General features: G+C 48.3%; 2 protein-coding genes across 12 annotated transcripts in view; one reads left to right on the top strand and one right to left on the bottom strand.

The window, feature by feature from the left end:
• Positions 1 to 254: 254 nt before the first annotated feature.
• SLC31A2 (solute carrier family 31 member 2) lies at positions 255 to 9,445 on the top strand. Of its 7 annotated transcripts, XM_070045700.1 has the most exons (6): positions 255 to 361; positions 1,396 to 1,594; positions 4,163 to 4,229; positions 6,666 to 6,899; positions 7,122 to 7,311; positions 8,377 to 9,445. In XM_070045700.1, the coding sequence occupies exons 5-6, from the start codon at positions 7,124 to 7,126 to the stop codon at positions 8,543 to 8,545; spliced, it is 357 nt and encodes a 118-aa protein (XP_069901801.1). In that variant the 5' UTR covers positions 255 to 361; positions 1,396 to 1,594; positions 4,163 to 4,229; positions 6,666 to 6,899; positions 7,122 to 7,123; the 3' UTR covers positions 8,546 to 9,445. The 7 variants fall into 7 exon arrangements, with proteins under 7 accessions (XP_069901801.1, XP_060156583.1, XP_069901799.1 ...); XM_060300600.2 differs by lacking the exon at positions 6,666 to 6,899; XM_070045698.1 differs by having other exon boundaries at positions 4,163 to 6,899.
• Positions 9,446 to 11,401: 1,956 nt separating this feature from the next.
• FKBP15 (FKBP prolyl isomerase family member 15) overlaps positions 11,402 to 19,922 on the bottom strand; it is a 56,429-nt gene continuing 47,908 nt past the window's right edge. The window contains exons 22-28 of one of the 5 annotated variants that reach the window (XM_030858961.3): positions 19,166 to 19,321; positions 18,263 to 18,415; positions 17,169 to 17,297; positions 16,447 to 16,554; positions 15,491 to 16,134; positions 13,981 to 14,077; positions 11,402 to 12,523 (exon numbers count right to left, since the gene is read on the bottom strand). In XM_030858961.3, the coding sequence (XP_030714821.2) occupies positions 12,446 to 12,523; positions 13,981 to 14,077; positions 15,491 to 16,134; positions 16,447 to 16,554; positions 17,169 to 17,297; positions 18,263 to 18,415; positions 19,166 to 19,321 (1,365 nt within the window). In that variant the 3' untranslated portion in view covers positions 11,402 to 12,445. Of the gene's footprint in view, positions 12,524 to 12,589; positions 14,078 to 15,490; positions 16,135 to 16,446; positions 16,555 to 17,168; positions 17,310 to 18,262; positions 18,416 to 19,165; positions 19,322 to 19,922 lie in introns of those variants that run through there. The other 4 variants (XM_070045696.1, XM_070045697.1, XM_070045695.1 and 1 more) reach the window with 4 other exon arrangements.

Raw genomic sequence — 19,922 nt, 5'->3', positions numbered from 1 at the left:
TTTATTATAACAAGCAATAAATCTTTTTATGATAATTGCGAAGTCAAGTGCAAAACAGAATGGGGCCAAACGGAAGGCAGGAGGGAGTCCGCTGTGCTGGCGGCTCTGGCCCAGCGACCCGCTTGGCTTGGGACCTGGGGCTCGGCAGGGGGTCCGGCACGTGGGTGCGCCCGAGGACGCGCTGAGTGGGGCGCGCCGTGGGGACCACAACTCCCAGGCGCCCGCGCGCGCCTCGCCCCGGCCACGTGACTGCGCGGCATCTGCTGCGATCCCGGCGGCTGCGGGCGGGACTTGGAGCCCGGAGACCCGAGCGAGCAGACGCGGCTCCGGGGCCTGGCCGCCCAGCCTGCTCACCATGGCGGTGAGTCCGGGCGCCGCCGAGAGGAGCGGACGCGGGGTGGGCGCTGGGGCGGGGTCCCAGGAGCAGCCGACCTCTGGCATCCCGAGGTGCCCGCCGCCCGTGGCCGAGGGCCGGTGAGGGGGTGTGTTGGCAGCCTTGTCAACCGCGGGAACAGGGCTGGGGGCACGCGAGAGGCAGCGCCGGCCGCGTCTTTGGGGTTTCCTTTTTATTTGTCCCTCCTGCTGGGAGTCAGTCCCGCTCGACGAGCAGTCATTACGCGCAGCTGTGGGGCAGCTGAGGGTCGGGGCGCGGTGGGTGAAGACGGAGTTGAGGGTCCCCAGCTCTGGGCGCAGTGACTTGGGAGAGATTCTGGGAAGGCTCCCACGAAGAGGGAATGCCCGGAGCATTTCAGCCTGAGGCCGGGCGCGCACACACCCCCGGACCGGTTCCCTGTCTTGCAAGTTCGTGGTCTGATTCTTTTGGGGAAAAAAAACCCAGAGCCGGCTACTTTCCATCTTCCCTACACTTGGGTTAGAAATAGCGTTTCAGATAAACTAGTTTTCTTGGTAGAGTTCACCTGGGCTGGAGAGAATGACAGCTTGCAAACCTCTTTGGTCTTTGAATAAATCATATACGCAATTTTCTTCATCCCATGAAGAATGTCGTAGAATTGAAGATTCAGGAAGCCAATGCACGTCATTTAGTCAAACGCACACACCCCCCTCCTGCCGGTCCTCTAAAAGGGGAAACGGATGGGAAGAGCTTATGTGAAAAGTTACCCAGGGACTTCCCTGGTGGTCCAGTGGTTGAGACTCTGCGCTTCCAATGCGGAGGACGTGGGTTCCGTCCCTGGCCGAGGAACTGAGATACCACATGCCACTCTGCGCAGCCAAATAATTAAAAAAAAAAAAAAAATCCCCAGTCAGCGGCACGACAGCGACCTTAATCTTCCTCTAAACTCTTCGGGTTATAACTGAGGGCAAAAGTGTAAGTAACCCCAAATGAGAAAATAAAGAAGAAAGCAAGTCCCATGATTGCTCTCTTCTTCACCGCAGCCCCTCCCTAGGAGGGTGGGGCCCTGAACAAGGAGCAGATAACTCAGCTACTGGAGGCCCGGATTTATCCTAAGCAGTGAAACAGGATGAGAGGCCCGCCCCTTGCATATCTGACCACGGGACTATTTAACTGAAAACTGCAGCTCCAAGTCAGGGTGTGCTGATTTGAATCTTTGTCTGCTGTGAAAAGGCAAGAGAGGTGAGTCTTTGTCCCTCCCTGGCTCCTTACTCCCCAGTGGGGTGGACACTCTGTATGGACACTTTCAGCTTGGAAATACTGGACTGTCCATCTTCCCCTAGCTGCCTCCTGCTTCAGAAGATGTCCTAGCCACCTGCCTCACTGGATGGGTTAGGTGTCCCCCAGGGGTCTTCATCTCCAGTACCCCAGCTGGCTCCCCTGTGCCTCTCCCCCTTGCTGAACACATACACCCCGTTGTAATATCTGTTCACTCCCTCTCCCCTAACAGATGCTAGCTCCTTGGGGGCCAAGGACTTGTCTCATTTATCTCTCTATCTCCAGCACCTGCATCCCCAGCACAGCAATGCTTATTGATTGAATTAATTGTACTGTTTGGTGGGTGTTCAGGTCTATTGCAAAAACTGTTTGGGGCCCCAGAGATAGCTGGCTCAGGCCCAAGGATGACAGAAGGAACCCAGTTATGGAACCTCTCTGATTAATTAGCCACAGGGGACATTCCAGTCATGCCAACTGCTTTATCACATGAACTCAGAGAAGGGGTAGAAGCACCTCCCTCCACCCCACCTGCAGAGAAGGTGCCAGAGGCTTCTGAAATTGCATGAGCGCACCTCCAGTATAAATGGAATTTCACAGGATTATTCGTACCCGTGTGTTTCTGCATATTAATCTTTTGTGAACATTTTGCCACCTCAACTGATATTGTCTTTGAAATCTTAACACGGCATGTCCCTGGGTAGTAGGACTCAAAATGAGTTTTACTTTCTTTTTGGTATTGTTTCAGCTTTCTACATTGAGCCAGTATCACTTTCATACTAGGGAGATAAAAAGCTACTTTTATTTTAAAATTATTCAACAGGATTTTTAAAAGACTGCCTAGGTTTCCATTTTCGTCTTATGAGGTCTCGGACAAATCCATTCCCCTATTGGGACTCCTTTTCCCCATCTGCAAAGGAGAAGGGGTTAGAAAGGGACTAGAATTGGACTAGATCAATATTTTCCACACTGAATTTCAGCAGAGCTCCCATGTCTCTCCCCTCTTCACCCAGAGCCCTGCGTTTTATATAGTGGAGTTACAAGGAAGATTTTATTTGCTGGTGTCCCGTGGAAAAAAAGTGAAAACCAGGGGACTAAAAATTCTCTGAGAAAATAATTAAGTCCTGGAGATGTAATGTACCACCATGGTGACTAGTTAATAATACTGTATATTTGAAAGTTGCTGAAAGTAGATCTTCAAAGTTTTCATCACAAGAAAGAAAAATTGTAACTGTCTTGATGGATGTTAACTAGACTTCTTGTGGTGATCATTTTGCAATATATACATATATCGAATCATGTTGTACACCTGAAACTAATATGTTATTTGTCAATTATATCTCAATTAAAAAAAAACAACTTTCTGAGGACACTTCTAGCTCTGGCGTTTGAGGATTCTAATATTTGGCCATTGTCTTTGAAGGCAAAGGCTTCCACCAGCTGACCCCAGGATCTCAGCCAGGATCTCCTCAGCTGGATGAGCACTGACTGTTTCTAGAGCTGCTTCTGCTGGCTGAGGTCTTACGTTGTGACAAGAGGGAAACTTCTGTTCCTTGAGAGGGTGAACTGATTGATCTCTCTGGCTTTAACCTTGCCAAACATAGTCATTAAGCCTGGTACAGGCATTTAGAATCACCATTCAGTTCCCATCTTGTTCTCCTTTCTTGGTCATTGAGAGGCAGCATAGATGGATAGGGCTTTGGATCTAACTAGGCTCGAGTTTGAATCCCAGTTCTGCCAACTTGTTAGCTTTGTGACCTTCAGCAAATTACTTAACTTTTCAGAGCCTGGTTCCCCGTTTTCCTTCCTGTAAGCTGGATCTAATTGGCCCTGTCACACAGAAGACTGGTGAAATGAGATAATATACGAAAAGCCCTTGATGCCACCCTGAACACAGGGTGGACCAGCTGCTTTTCGAGAAGAGCCTTCAGACGGATGCTGTGCACGCATTGCTTCTACCTTCATTCTTTCTATAAGACTGTGCGTTCATCAAGGGCAGAGACGTTAACCTTTGTCCATAATGTTGGGCACACAATTGGGCTCAGCAAATGTTTAGTGAATTTCAAGCCAACAGGTGGGCGGTACAGACTGAAGACAGCTGTCCCTGGGCCCTTTCATGATAAACACTGCTGGAGCAGAACAGCTGGGGCCCAGGGGGTAAGAAGAGGTAGTCATTCCTCAGTCTAGTGCTTCTCCCGTTGGCTTTGGAGGGCACAGGGGAGTCATCTCAGCATGACCTGAGAGCACTGTGACCCAATTGGCCCAGTGAGGATGGGCAACTCCCCACCAACACCTTACTTCTACCTGGAACAGGGCCAGCTCAACTATAGCTGTACTGCTGACCCACTGTGGGACCCTGGGCAAGTCCCTGCCTTGTCTGGCCTCATTTGGCCCTGATGGCCCCTAATGGCCCTTCCAGCACTTAAGTCCAGTGACCTCATTTTCCTGGGCCTTTACAAGAGGTTGCTGGAGAGCATTAGGGAACACAGTTTCCACTGCCCTAAGCCCCCTGTGATGCAGTCCCTTCTCTTTCAGATGCATTTCATCTTCTCAGATGAGGTAGTGCTTCTCTTTGATTTCTGGAGTGTCCACAGTCCTGCAGGTAAGAATTGGGAAGCCTTGTACCTCCAGGCAGTGGGAACCTGGGTTCTCGTTATTGTTATTCTCGGTGGACAGTTTAGCGATCCTGACTCCTCTTGCATAAACATTGAGCGGGAACTTTGCATTTATAATTCCATTTGGAACCACTGCCCTTCAGATTGCAAAGGGCTCTGTTATCTCACTGATGCTCACAAAGGCCCAGAGAGAGGCTAGGAGGTGCAGCTTTCCCCTCTATTACAGGGGAGGGGACTGAAGCCCAGAGAGGGGAAAAGACTCGTCCAGGGTCACACAGAGTAAGTAAGCATCAGAGCCAGAACTAGATCAAAGCCTCTTGTTACCTCTTAGCACCTCCCTTATACAGGGTTCACTGTCCAGCATCAGATCAGAAGCCCAGAGCAGCTGCTGCAGCCGTTGACCTCAGATGAGAAGAGTATTCCTTTAACTTGAAAAGGCAGAGTCGGGCACTAATTCATGATGGAGTTTTATTTCCACTTAAGTACTTGCATTTAAAAAATAGGCTGGTGAGATGAGAGCTTTCACTCCCATGATCCAGTTATCTCTGTTAGGAGCCCACATCTCCCATTTGCCCATTCTCTCCAATCCTTCTAGCTCTTTCTACTTTCTCCTCCTATATACCTTTAGACCCGATTCATATTTGTGTTCTTCCACGTGTCGCCATTTTTACTTTCTGGTTTTATAATCTCTGCTGGCAACCTATGGATGGAAATTGCATTGATCACAATATTCAGTACACATCAGCCACCTACCAGGATCTCTAAAACCTGGGAATGGACTATGAAAGGCATTGTAACATTAGTAGAAGGAACACAGGCATTAGAAACGGAGTAGGATATGTTATTTCCTAGCTGAGTAGCTTTATTCAGTTACTTAGTGCATTGAAGTCTGTTATTACATCTGTTAATAGAAATAATACATGTTTCTCAAAAGTTATTTTGAAATAGTACATGTGATTTTGTTAACTATAGCTTGCTAGGCAGATTGTAAAATACAAGTGACTACAAGAGGACTGTTCTTACATCAGTGATGATAGTGGCAAAGGCAAAGATTATGAATAATCCAGTTCTACACAGCTGAGGTCCATTTAAAACAATTTTAAAGACTGCAGTGTTTTGGAAGTGTCAATTCTTAGTTCTTAATTTATTCATTCAATAAATTTTGTTGAGTACCTTCAAAAAATAAAATAAAAATAGACTGGAAGCAGCCCAAATGTCCATCATTGCAGGTACTGATCAAATGAACTATGGCCCCCCCTACAATGTGTTACCACTCCAGTAATCTACTGTGGGGTAGACCTAGTGGCTTAAAACAGCAGTCATTTTATTCTTTCTCAAGGTTCTGAGTTGACTGGGCTCAGCTAAGCAGGCCTCACTCAAAGTCTCTCATGCAGGTATAATCAGACAGTGGCTGGAACTGGAGTCATCTTGAAGACTTACTCTCATGTCTACTGATTGGTGCTGGTTGTAAGCTGGGACTCTCAGCAGGTGTTGTTAGCTGAGGTCCTTGTGGCAGGGCGGCTAGGTTCCAAGAGTGAATGAGTGTCCCAGGAGAAAAAGGTAGGGGGGGAAGAAAAGAAAGAGAACAAGGTAAAAAAAACAAAAAACCCCACAAAAACTCATGCCTAGTTTTTAAGACCTAGCCTTGGAAATCAGAGAACATCACTTCCACCTTTACTGCTTGAGGCAGTCACAGAGGTCTTCTCAGGCTAAAGGGGAGGGAACGTGGACCACAGCACTTGATGGCGGGAGTGTTGACATTGTAAGATGAACATGTGGGGTGAGATACAGTGAGGTAGCCATCTTTGGAGAATCTAATCTATCACAGATGTTACGAAGCCAGAGAATAAGGTAGATCTGTGTGAACTAAGGGGAACTCATGCACGATGTACCGTTGGATGACAATGTCAGATGCTGAAGAGTATGCACAGATAGGGTGCTGTCATTTAGACAGAGGTTTATATATACATTGAGTATCTCTGGAAAGCTATATACACAGAGGCTGCTTTAGACAGGGGCATTGGAGTTTTGGGAGACTAGGCTGGGAAGAATACTTACTTTTCACTGTATACCCTTTTGTACTGTTTGAATTTGTACCATGTGCATGCAATTACCTGTAATTTTATATTTCAAAAACCTGCATCTTTTGCAGATGATTTCCTCCTGGAGGCCCCCCAGAATACTATAGCTGGACCACTTAGTATCCCTCCACTTGTAAAAGAGAAGTAGCAATTAGCAGTTAATTTTACACAGCAGTTCTAGTAAGCACTTAATGTTTTCTGTAAAATAGCTGGTTTCTTCCCACTATTACAAAAGTAGTACACAGTAGAAACTTAGGGAAATTCGGTGAACAGAAAATAAAAAACTGTATCCTAATTTGCTGAGATAATTATGACTCCTTTATCGTATCTCCTTCCTTCCAGACTTTTCTGTATATGCACACGTAAACAGGAACTTGCTATACATGCTTCTTCCTTAACAAGAAGTCAGCACAGAGACTTGGGCTGCCTGCTGGGGCGCAGCTGGAGCAGTGGGGCACAGATGGCTTCTCCCCCCACCAAGCCCCTCACCATGCTCCCGCCGATCCCCCCCACCCCCGGCACCGGCCCCCAGCTTTGCCGGGAAGCTTCTCTTCGTGATCTCAAAGCCAAACTCCAGTAGGCCACCCCCATCAAGAAAGGGCTGGAGGGGGAAAGCAACAGGAAGTTCTGAGCCCAGCAAGGGTGGGGAAGAAGATGAGAGAGGGAGGGAGAAGGAATGGATTCACAGTGGCTGGGGGAGGTACCCTTTTGCCTCCTGTGCCAGTTCCCCGGGTAAGCTGGCAGAAGAGGAGCTGTGCTTGCCTGGCTGGGCCTCTGTAACCCAGCCTCCTTTGACAGGCATGGCCCTTTCGGTGTTGGTCGTCTTGCTCCTGGCTGTGTTGTATGAAGGCATCAAGGTTGGCAAAGCCAGGCTGCTCCACCAGGCCCTGACAAGCCTGTCCATCTCCACCAGCCAGCAGCTCATTGAAGAGACAGACCAGAATTCTACAAGCTCAGACTCCCCCAACGTCAGCAGAACCCGCCTCAGGTAACAGACTCGGGACGGCGGGGGTTGGGAGGGGGGAAGGCAGAGTTCTTACATTCACCCTGAGAGCTAGCCTGGGCCCACAGGGCACTTAGCCCCACTTCCCAGAAAGGAAATTGAGGCCCAGGGAAGGACCAGGACTTGCTGAAGTGCTTACGGTTAGTAAGTAGTGACGTGAGCTAGAGCCCAGGTCTCCTAATGCCCAGGCTGGAGCTCTCTGAACAGCCACGTGGGAGGCTCCAATCTTCAGGACTCTGGTGCAGGCCTCAGTCTAGCAACAGGGGTGTCCACCCAGCCCTCCCCCAAATCTCAGCAGGCTTCCTTAGGTCACTAAGGCTTCCAAACCCAAGATGGGACCTGTGGCTGTCCCCCCACAAATAAGAATTGCTATCAGCAATGTATCCAGCTTGGTGGTGGAGGCGGGGGTGGCCTCTCTCTCCTTTCTTCCCTTCCTGTTCTGATAGGACAGCCACTTAGGATCCCCCTTCTGCCCTCTCTGCAGCTCCAGCTGTGCTTAACGGGCCTGCCTGTTTCTTACATGAGTGCCTCAAATAGTCACAACCCCGCTGCAAGGGACGTATTTTCTTACCTGTTTTACTGATGAGGAAATTTAAGTTCAAATAGGTTAAGACATTTGTGCTAAGCCACAGTTAGTAAGTGGCAGAGCTAGGAATTAATCTGTCAACAAAGTCCATGCTCTTTCCATTGTAATACTGCCTCTCACAGTAGATTCAGGAAAAAAAAATCTGCCTTACTGATGATTTTGTATTATCCCTTGTCAGATGTGACAGATTACATATCTCATTCTCCCTTTTTGCCCTGGATACCAGGAAGCTCAGAGCTAAATGTGGTGGAGAAGTGATTATCCTAAACTCCTTGCACAGGTCCCTCTTCCCCTCTCAATCACTGTTTTCTGATATGTCTCTTTAAAAAGAAATCTCTCCTGGGTTGAGCATACAAATTATAAATAAGCTAGTCCTGTAACTCAGCTGCTCTTTCTACTCCCTGACACCAACTCCTAGCTTCCAGCTCATTACCAACATTGACTTGGCTCTCCTTTTTATCCAGGTGGTTCTTGTGTCACTTCGGCCAGTCTCTACTTCATGTCGCTCAGGTGGTCATCGGCTACTTCATGATGCTGGCTGTTATGTCCTACAACACCTGGATTTTCTTCGGCGTGGTCCTGGGCTCAGGTGTGGGCTACTACCTAGCCTATCCACTTCTCAGCATGACTTAGCTGGTGACAGCGTGCAGGCTCTGGGAGCTGGAGAGAGCTGGGGCCCCTCCTTCCAGACATTGAACTTCCAGCCCCACATCTCCTTTTTCTTCTGTTGGCTGTTCTCACGGCATCCCCAGCTCCTGGAAACTTTCAGCTGAAGCCAGCACTTGCTCCCTGGAGTTGAGGCCACTGTAGCTCCTCAGCCAGGCTGCAGAGGGCCCAAACATAGTGTTTCTGTGCCTTAAGAAGGGTGCTGTGACCAGAGGGTGAACGGAGAGACCAGAACCCGGGGGGCAGGTTTCATGATGATGGCAGCATCTGCAGGACCTGTTTCCCTTTCTTGGGGGGAGAGTGACAGCAGACTAAAGGCAGAAAAGCAGGACCGTCAGCAAGGCTTTCACCTATCCTCCAAATAGAGTGAGCTCCTCCCATCAGATAGCACTGCCTGCAGGAAGATGATACTTCAATGGCTTTAGGTGTCAGGGAGCTCTTCATGGCCTTAATTCCCCCCTTATCCTGATCCTCCTTCTATGCAAAACCAAGAACTGCACTGAATAATATTCAATACAAATGTTCTTTATTTATTACTTACTGCTCACCCATAATGATCTGGTAGGGAAACATGATTCATCCATTTAAAATACTGAGTAAGCCACAGGGGGTACTGACTGAAGATGCAATAAAGCAGTCAAACCAAAGCATTGCACTAGTAGAGTTAGGTGGGGCTCTTCAGATACGTGAACCTTTTCACTTTCAAGAAAAGGAAAGAACAGACCCAGGGAGAGAAAATCACTGCTGTATACTGTAACGTCTACATTCAGGTACCTCGTGGGCTAGAAGAAAGATCGTCTGAAGCTTTGAGAATTTAAAAAGAAATATATTTTAATAAATATATATTTTTAAATAGTCTGTGACTGTTTTTCTGTTTCTCCTCATTCACACAGCAAGCTCATGTAACCCTGATAACAACTGCAGGAGCTGAGTGGGGCCAGTTGCCTGGTAGTGCTGGCAGTAGGGCTGTCCAAAGACTGAGTCTGTCTGTCTGCTAAGAGGACAACTCTGTGCTCAGCGAAACCCAGCCCTGAAACACCATTCCCTCAGGCAGACACCCCCAATGCCAGCCTAGTCAACAAACCATTCTTTTGTGCATGTAACAGACATTGATGGTGAACCTGCTATGAGAAAAATGTCACATGGACTATAAACGCCCGTGTCAGCACAATTATTAGCACCTTCTCTCCCTGAGGGCAGAAGCAAAAATATATCAAAACCACTTTTAAAAATTTACAGTAAGAAATAGCTGTAACAAAGTATAGCACGTGACGCCTTCAGCATTGATCAGTCAGTGCATTCTCCCCAAATAAGCAGTTAGAAAGCTGCTCAGCGTCACAAGTATAAGATTTCTTGTCTTGCTGATGGAGGCTCTGGCATCCACTTATGTGTCCTGACCAGCTAAGGCTCCACCCCTGCCCTCGGGCACTGCTGAGATAAGACTCTCCATAGGTGGGTGACCAGCAACCTCTTCAGTTTGAGTCTATTTTTTTTTAAAATAAATTTATTTATTTATTTTTGGCTGCATTGGGTCTTTGTTGCTGTGTGCTGGCTTTCTCTAGTTGCGGCGGCTTCTCTTGTTGCAGAGCACAGGCTCTAGGCATGCGGGCTTCAGTAGTTGCACATGCACTTAGTTGCTCCGCGGCATGTGGGATCTTCCTGGACCAGGGCTCAAACCCACGTTCCCTGCGTTGGCAGGCGGAGTCTTAACAACTGCGCCACCAGGGAAGTCCCTGATAGTCTCTTTAAATGCAGTAATACATCTGAGGCTTTCACAGCGTGAAGGGCTTTTTAAAAAAAATCTGTGCTCTAGAGAAATGGACTATGTGGCCAAGTTAAGTAGGCACAGTCAACGTTCTTCAGAGCCAAATCACAAAAGGTGGTATTTTCTCTACTTGGTTTTTTTTTTAATTTAACAAACACCTATATAGTGCGTATTATGTGCCAGGCAGTGTTCTAAGCACTTTACAATATTAACTCATTTAATCCCCACAATAAGGTAGAAACTATTTCTGTCCTTGTCTTACAGATGAGGAAGCTTAGGCACACAGAAGTTAAATAAAGTCACCCAGCTAATAAGTGGCAGAGCTAGGATGCAGAGCCAGGCAGCCTGGGCTGGAGTCTGTTCATCAACTCAGATGAGGGTTGAGGCTGAGCGTGTATTTCTGACAAACATCACTGCCCTCCTCCCTCAACCCAAGATGAATGCTGCTGGGGTGGCCAAGAGCCCTGGCTCCGGAATCCAATGACCAGGATTTGAATTCTTGTCCTGCTGCTTACTAGCTATGTAACTTTGGACAGGTTACTTTACCTCTCTAAGCCTCAGTCTCTCTATAAAACAAGGACAACAGTGTCTCCTGCAAGGGTTGCTGGGGGTGAGACAGTCTGGGTAAAGTACTCCACAACAGTGCCTATTTGTTGAACAACAAAGTTTAGTAAATGGTAGGTTTTACTGCCTCCCAGGCCCACAAATGGGAGACACACTCAAAGCTGTCATCAAAAAGGATGATGTCAGGTCAGATGGAGTGGAATTCAGGTTCCTATCTTATAAACATTTCAAATCAGGGAACATTTTTATTAAAATTATTCTACTTCTTGGGCTTCCCTGTGGTGCAGTGGTTGAGAGTCTGCCTGCCGATGCAGGGGACACGGGTTCGTGCCCCGGTCCGGGAAGATCCCACATGCCGCAGAGCGGCTGGGCCCGTGAGCCATGGCCGCTGAGCCTGTGCATCCGGAGCCTGTGCTCCGCAATGGGAGAGGCCACAGCGGTGAGAGGCCCGCGTACTGCAAAAAAAAAAAAAACAAACAAACAAAAATTATTCTACTTTTTGAAGACCTGCTGCATGGTCTTTAGAAAATCCTGGAATAAGTAAAATGACCACAGATATTTTCTCAGTATTCCCTACATTAGTCCTGGGCCTAAACTCAGAGGGAATGGAAGGTGCTCTCAAAGTGAAGACTCAATCTCTCAGGTGCCATCATGGATGACAAGAGAACACAGGGACCCTCCCACCTTCTCTGCATGGCTTCCTAGGGTGTAGGACTACACCTGCAGGAGCCAGTGGATGACAGGACTGGTCCTCAGACAACCCTGCTGCCCTGAGCCTTAAAGTAGCTGGGATGAGCTGGGATAGCAGAGTGGTGACCTTCTTTGAAAGCCTAAAAGTTCCAGGGTTAAGTACCAAAGGGAACATGTCACAATGCTTTCATGCATGTTAACCAACCCAGATCTGTTACAGCTCCTACCCTTAGATTCCCAGAGAGCACAGACTGCCCTCAGAACCAAATTCGATTTCACCCTGAGTCAAGTTTCATTGCAAACATTTATTTTAGTTTTGTTAATTTCAAATATTCATTGACCTCTTATATCAGCTTTAAGGCAGAGAAAAGATATATGTCCCAGCACTGCAGGCAAGGCTGTTAACTGAACCGGGTTTAGATGGTATACTCCACCCTCGGTTCTACCAGGGAGACCTAACCCCAGGTGACAGTCTTGTTGCTGGGACACAGTTGAGTACTGAGAGGCAGATCAGTCTGAGAGTTCAGAGAATAAAAAGCTTGGGAGTGGGCAGGACTCTTGTAGGGACTGGCTGAAGGGGAGCCCCCCAGCCCTTCTTCCATGGGGGACTCTGAGGCAGGACCATGGCGGGCTGCTGACAACCCCAGCGTTCTGAAGACAGGTTCACACTCTGCTTCACCTGGCCAGGCGGGAGCTCAGAAATCGGCTAACTCAGATATCTGAACTACTGTCCTCAGGATGCTCACCTTCACCTCACCCTGTGGCTCGTCTAGACCCAGGGCTGGATGTGCAAAATCATGCTTAGGGAAAGGTTGGTAGAGAAACCTTTGCACCAGTTTCCTGGGTCTTCATCCCAGCCAGTCAATGTCCTCGTCATCATCATCATCTCCAAAAAGGGGTGTTGGGGGCGGGCGTCCCTTCATGCTCTGACAAAACAGGAAAGAGCAGTCAGTCCTCACTTGTCCCTGCACCACCAGATGGACTTCCCGCCTGGGCAAGGTGAAGTGACCAGCATCTGTTCCCGGCTCCAGGTTGGAAGGGAGGTTGCTGGTTAGGGTTTTACTGAAAGGACCAACCCTGAGGCCAGCAAACCCTAGGCTTCCAGAAAAGCTGAGACAAGCAGTCAGAGAAGGGAGGCAATCTTTCAACACAGAGACAAGAAGACCAACTTTGTTTGGCTAATTTTGTCATTTATTTAAGAAACGTGTACTGATTGGACAGGTTTCCTCTCATGTGGTAACTTACACATTTCGTGTCAGAAAGGAAGGGTCGAAGGGCAAAGTGGGAGTAGGATGAAGGAACAGAGAAGCAGACAGCCCTCAGGGAAGAGGATGCAGGAGGATGAAGGGAAGCAGGGAAGAATACAATCACATTTGAAAAAATGACGCTGTGGCCTGAGGCGGTCTGTCTGGCTCTGGACGCGGCCCCACCATCTGAGAGAGAGTCGAGTTCAGAGGCTTGGCCACATGACCAAGTGGAGAATCCCAAGATGAAGAAACCCCAGGAACCCAGGGCCACAGCCTCCTAGCCCTAGTCTCCCTCCCTCCCTCACACCCTCCAATCAGGTAGGAGGATAAGGGGGATTAAGGGGCCTCCGAGGAAACTCTCCTCTCTTCTCATGACTTGAGCCCCTGGCCTTCTTCTTCCGGATTGGCAGGGAACAGGTCCCATGGGGGCAGCGGGGATTGATGCTGGAGAAGGCACACTGAGTGTCCTCTACTAAGGTACCTTCTGCTCTGGTGGCCTTCCCTTTGGATGGTCCCGTGAAGACTGATCATGGGCCAGAGTAGTTCCCGAGAAGTGAGGCTACGCTATCAGGGCTTAACCCATTTTCTGCCCAGGGATGTTGTGACAAAACAAGGCAGCTGACTGGAAAGCAGGCTGATGAAGCAGAAAATGCTTAGAAACAGGTGGTCTTAGTAGGAGCCTGGGGTTGTAGTCCTGGCTCTGCCATTAACTCACTCTTGGCTTTAGGTAAATCATCCTTCTGAGCCTCAGTCTGTTTGTGAATGAGGATGCCAGACAAGAAGATCATCAAAGTCCTTTCCAATTCTAAAATATAATCCCTTAGCAGAGCTGAGGAAGCCTGAGGCTTCAGCACTCTAGTACAGGACGAAGCAGCCCGACTTTCTTTACTTAAAGTAGAAACCACTGCTGCATGAATGGAGACTGTGGTCCTTTGTCAAGAATAAAGTGGTATCTGACCACCCCCACCATGCTTACAGAGCTGCCCCCTCCCAACCCCAAGCCTGCTCCCACAGGGCCCTGAGCACAGAGCCCAGGGAGAGGGCCACCAACAGACTCCACTCCTCTTCTCACAGCCAGCAGGGAAGGGCCCCCAGGGAGCAGTGTGAGGACTTGGCAGCGCCTGGGACTTCCTTACCACCTCGTCTTCATCCTCCTCCTCAGCCTGTGCTTTGGGCCTGGGAACTTTCAGAGTTGTCCCTTTAAACAGTTCATCCTCTTCATCCTCAGAGAGACTGAAAGAAAAATCAGGAAAACCAAGTCATAGGAAAATGTTGTTTCTGCTCCAGGCCACAATGCCCACAGGCTCTGGGTTAAGAATCCAACAGAATCCTGGGGTAATCACCCAGGAATTCCTCCCTCTCCACACTGGCCTCCCAGCACTCTTGACTCCCTCCATAACCTACAGAGCGATTTTTTTTTTTATAATTTTTAAAATAGATTTATTTATTTATATTTATTATTTATTTTTGGCTGCAGTGGGTTTTCGCTGCTGCACGCAGGCTTCTCATTGGGGTGGCTTCTCTTGCTGCAGAGCACAGGCTTTAGGCGTGTGGGCTTCAGTAGTTGTGGCATGCGGGCTCAGTGGTTGTGGCTCTCGGGCTTAGTTGCTCCGTGGCATGTGGGATCTTCCTGGACCAGGGCTCGAAACTGTCCCCTGCACTGGCAGGTGGATTCTTAACCACTGCACCACCAGGGAAGTCTCCAGAGCGATCTTTTAAAGCCGGTAAATCAGACCATGGCACCCTTCTGCTTAAACCCCTTTAATAGCTTTTCACTGCACTTGAAGTCCAAACTTCCAACAGTGACAACAAAATCTCACATGACTTGGCTCCTATTGAGTTTTCCAACCTCAGCATAACACCACTCTCCTCCCACTCACTGTGCCTTCTTCCTTGATTGTGTCATGTCCCTCCTACCGCAGGGCCTTGCACGTGCTGTTCTTGCTTTCTGCAAATGCTTCTTCCCACTCTTGGCAGGGAAGGCTTCTATCCATCCTTCAGGTCTCAGCTTAAATGTTACCTTCTCAGAATCCTTCCCTAATCACTCTACCTAAAGTAGAATAATTCCTTCTAATCACTCTATCTAAAGTAGAATAAGCCCCTCTTACCACTCTGTCTGATGCAGAATAACTCTCCCTTTATTCTCTATTAGACACCCTGTTTGTTTCTTTTTATGAAGCATTTGTCATGCATTTATAACATACAGTTGACCCTTGAAGAATACAGGTTTGAACTGCACAGGTCCACTTATATGTAGACTTTTTTCAATGAATATGTACTAAAGTACTACTCGACCCACAGCTGGCTGAATCTGGGGATGAGCCAACTGTAAAGTTACACACAGAGGGTCAGCACCCTTAACCCCTGCGCTGTTCGAGCTCAACTGTGTAAGAGTCTGTCTGTCTTTCCACCAGACTGTAAGCTCCTCAGCTCAGGAACTCTGCCTTGCCACCCACACTACCACAGTGCCTGCCACAGAGCCTATTACGAATACATGCACGCATGCATGCATGCATGAATGAATGAATGAATGAGTAAGCAAATCGGCCAGCCAGGCTCTGAGGATGAGTCACCAGCCCTGGAAAAACCAGAGACAACCTCCACACGCATCCGCCTTGTTCCTGAAACTCTGCCCAGGGGACACACCTGGGATGCTGAGAACGGTGTTCGGATCCAGGCACTGCTCCTACGGCCGCAGACGCTGCCTCTGTGCCGTGCGGCTCCTGGGAGGGAGCAGCGGAGCTAGTGCCATCCTCGTCTTTCTGGAGCTCTGGAGCCTGAGGCTCTCCTCCTGGACTTTCAGGCCCCACAGCCAGCGGGTCCACCTTCTCGGGGTCTGAAGTCAGGGGCAGTCTTGTGGAGCTTTCTTGCTCCCCGACACAGGCATCTCCCAATGGGCTGGCTGCCAGCGCCTCCTCACCCGCAGAGTCCACAGTCACAGGGCCTGGAGGCGCAGGGGGAATTGAAGTTGGGGGCCCCAGAGCTCTTCGGGAGGGGAGGCAAGCCGGTTCTTTTATCTCTGAGCGCGCCTCTGCTTCCGAGGGCTCCCCTTCCCTTCTCTGTGCATCAGCCTGGGGAGTGGGGAGGGCCTGAGGAGGCAGCGGGGCAGCTTCCTGGACCACCTGCTCTGACGGCACCATGGGGGGCTCCCGCCTCTCCCTGTTCAAGGGTGCCTGAGACTGTCCGGAAGCACTCTGAGGTCGCTCCTCTTCTTCTTCCTCTTCCTCTTCTTCATTGCTGCTCTCTCCCTTCTCTCGCTCATGTTGGTTTAACAGCCGAAGAGTCACCATCTGTTCAAAAGCCAAGAAAGAGGAGAGGATCACTGACTGGAAACAGAGGCACTCCCAGGCACTCCTAGCTCTCCTATTAACACAACTGGTCATGTAGTTCAAGTGACTTTGTTTTTCAGTTAGTTTTTTTCAGTTCAAATGACTTTGTTTCCTCCTCTCAAAGGAGGCTGTCCATATCTGTGCAGGTAAGTCATTCCAGGCATCCTAGTTACTGATGAACAGCCTTGAATCATTTTTTTACGCAGGATCCCTTAGACGGTACTTGAGCAACAAGATACCCATCTCGATGAAACAATCGAGAGCCAGCTGTACCTTGATAGTGTTCATGATGGTCCCCAGAATGGTCCTGCCATTGTAAGACTCCTCCAGCTCAAACTCTCCCCGCAAGGACTGAAACACCTGGTTCATGATCTTCTTGACCTGAGTGACGACATGAGGAGAGAAAAACAGTATCAAAATGTACACTGCCAAAATCAAGCGACTAAGGGATGCATGTAACTTCCAGAGAGAGGTTTGGAAGGCTAAAATGAAGCCCTCTTAGAACTCTACAGTGGGACACAGCTGGTCAATGACTGAGACACCTAAGGCTGTCACTGTGGAGGGGACAATGTTCAATAATGAGCAGCACTTGAGAGGAGGGCTATGAAGGATGGGTAAGCTGTGGCCTGTGTGCCCAAGACTGCTCAAAGACCACTCACTGATGCTTTCCTCCCACCGTGGCCACCACTAGAGCTGTCGTGGGCTATGAGGATTAGTGGCTAGAAGATGCTGGGCACACTTCCCACTCCTCCCCTGTGATTTAGAAACATTTCCCTTATCTGTCAAAGCCTCAGGATAAGGCCCTTTGGGGGTTGCCACCAAAGAGATAGATTCAATGGGTTAACTGTGACTTAAGTCAGATAAGTGGGAGATCGATAAAGTTAGGAAAAAAGCTAACAACACAACAAACTAACAGAAGTTCTTTCCGAGCGCCTGATGTGTACATTCAATCCCCCGACATGACATGGCTCACTTCTCCGAAATCGGCAGCTCACCTTCTCTGAGGGGTCAGCAGCAGCAGCAGCAGCTTCAACCCCAGACATCTGGGACTTGCTCTCCAGGTCCTTGATGTGTTGTGCATTTTGCTCTGTCAGGGCTGTGACTTGGGCCTGGAGGGCTAAACACTGCAAAACAGACTGTGGCTGTGGCCTTGGAACCTGGACTTCCAGGTGAAGGTCAGGAAACCCAGGAGGAGGAGAACCATCCTAAGCTTCAAGTGTCAATCTCACTTCGTTTGGTCTGCTGACATCCACACCCTCCGCCCCCACCCAGGCCTGCTGACTCAGGGCACTCCATTTCCTCATCACTCAATCTCAACTCACAACTTCATCTCCTCTTTACCAACAAGGTCACTTGCCTTGTTCCTCATCAGGTCAAGAATAAAATAAAAAGGCGGGGCGGGGGTGGGGCAGGGTTTGATAACCCTAGTCACACAGACATATGAACAGTGGACGTTAGAAGCAACCTATTCACCTACAAGATTGCCTTCCTCTTTTCAACTGGGTACTTTAAGAAACTGACCTCCAGATATGAGGACTTTGGCGCTAAGCCATCCCTCTCTCTCTCTCATTTTTATGCCAGATGATTCCACCACACCTGTGCTCCAGCCCACCTCAGAGCCTCTGTCCAGAGCCTCTGCCGCCGCCCCCAGCCTTCCCCACCTCACCGAAGCTCCTTGTCCTTCTTGGCCGTGCTCCCCTAGGCACTTCCTCTTCTGGGTCTCACAGCATTTAATCCTTATCTCTGTTCCTCGGTCTCCCTTCCTTGATTGTGAGATTCTTGAGGAGAGTTCCTTTCCCTAACACAGTGTCTGGAACCCAACTGGCACTCAATAAATATTTGCTTAATAAATGAAGGATCAGATTATAATGGAAAACATGGTCCAGATCATGAGTGCTGCTGTTTCTAGGTCACTGACCTGTCATCCCAAATGAGTATGTGAAAGATTACTGATAAACTGGAGAGCTGAGCAAGTATGATTCTGTTTTCAAGCTATTAACATCTTTCAGGTACAAAAGGATCTGCAAGACTTGAACAACCTGTTTGCCTCAAATTAACCAGGCTGTCTAAGTCCAGGGAAAACACCCACCTTCTCCTCAAGATGGAGCAGCTCCTGCTGCCTGGCATCTCTCTGTGCACACGCCTCCTGGTACTGCTGCAGGTGTTCGTTCTTGGCAGAGGCCAACAGATGTTCACACTTGGCTTCCCACTGGGTCTGCAGCTCAGCCTGTACTAGAGACAGCTGCCAAGAGAAAGTAATACCCGTATGCTGGGGGGTCCAGTCGCATCTAAGGAAGCCCATCTTCAACAAGGCAAAAAGAGTAAGCTAAGAGCCCAGATTTAGCAAGGAAACAACGGTTTGGAAGACCTTGGTTGCTAGGACTCTAAAAGGTACTCCAACCAGGTAAAGGTGTGACTGTCTAGACACGTCCCAGGAAGGCAGGGCCCTAGTATGATCATACTTTTCAGGATCCAGGCCCTTAAACTTTATGGGTTCAGAAGAAACTTATTTTTGTCCAAATTCCCATAGGTGATCAAAGTGAGGGCACCAATTCACTCTAATTAAAGAACATGCAAAGATGAATTTAGGAACTTACCAAAAGAAAGGCTGCTGTCAAACGGACTAGAGATCCAGCTGTGTACTGCCACTATCCCTGGTTTCCCTGCCTAATTACCTAAATAAGTCCCTTCTTTTCAAGGACGATAATGTGCCTGAAGGATGGTGTCTGGTGGGTGAGGACTTTGGCCTTATGTCTGGAATGTTTTTATAAAGAATTTTTTCCTTCATATTTTACTTATAGTAAAATTCTCACTAAGCTTTAAAAAAGGAAGAAGATTCTCCATTCGATTCCTGGCTCTTCTTCCACCTTTGTCCAAAGTTAGCCCATCAACTATGAGAAATCTCACCCTAAAGGATAAAGAAGAAACTAGAAACTTTTCTGAGTCCTTCATGCCTTCCTTTTATTTCCAAAGTGCTTCAGCTTCCCATTACCTGCTCTGCAGCTGCTTGGTCCGTGGACACCCGAGCCTTTTTCAAGAGCTGTCGAAGTTTGTCCAATTCCTCCTGGTGTGATTTACGAATTTCATCTATCTCCTCCTCAGCCTGACAGCGCTCTTGAGCTGACTTCTTTTTCCTTTCTGAGAGGTTCTTAGGAACAAGAGAACCATCATCAGCTCTAGTTGTCTGATAGAGGATAAATGGAGATGGTGATGGTTGGTGGTGGTAGTTATTAACATCACTGGGTCCTTACTTCGTTTCTGGAAACAATTCATTTTTGCAATTTAATTTCCCCTATTTATTTAACATTCTTGGCTACTGGCAGAAAAAAATTGTGACAAGAAGAAGGAAAACAAGAAGAGCTTTATCTACCATTCTATGAAGAGATGGGGAATATCTTAACAGTGGTGAGGGCAGAGGGAAGTAGATACTTTCACAATCTACTGGTAGGAAAATCAGAATCCTGTGACAGGACCTTCAAAATACGCACACACACCCAGAATTTACACAAATTATAATTTAAGGAAGCAGTAGATCATGTTCACAAAGATAATGTGCTACAAGGACGGTCACTGCAGGAGTATCTAGAACAGTGAAAAACTGAAACAGCCCCCAAGATCAGAAAGAACTGGTTTTTAAAAAACCTGAGAAAATCATAGAAGAAACTGAAAATACAGACCAAGATTTATCCCCTAAAAAGGCACTAGGCCAAAAGGACTTTACTAGAGTTTTATTAAAACCTCAGAAAGAG

The sequence above is a fragment of the Globicephala melas genome, chromosome 6 (genome assembly GCF_963455315.2).
Source record: "Globicephala melas chromosome 6, mGloMel1.2, whole genome shotgun sequence".
Taxonomy (NCBI): Eukaryota; Metazoa; Chordata; class Mammalia; order Artiodactyla; family Delphinidae; genus Globicephala; species Globicephala melas.
Note: the sequence above shows the minus strand (reverse complement) of the source record. Positions and strands in the feature narration are given on the sequence as shown.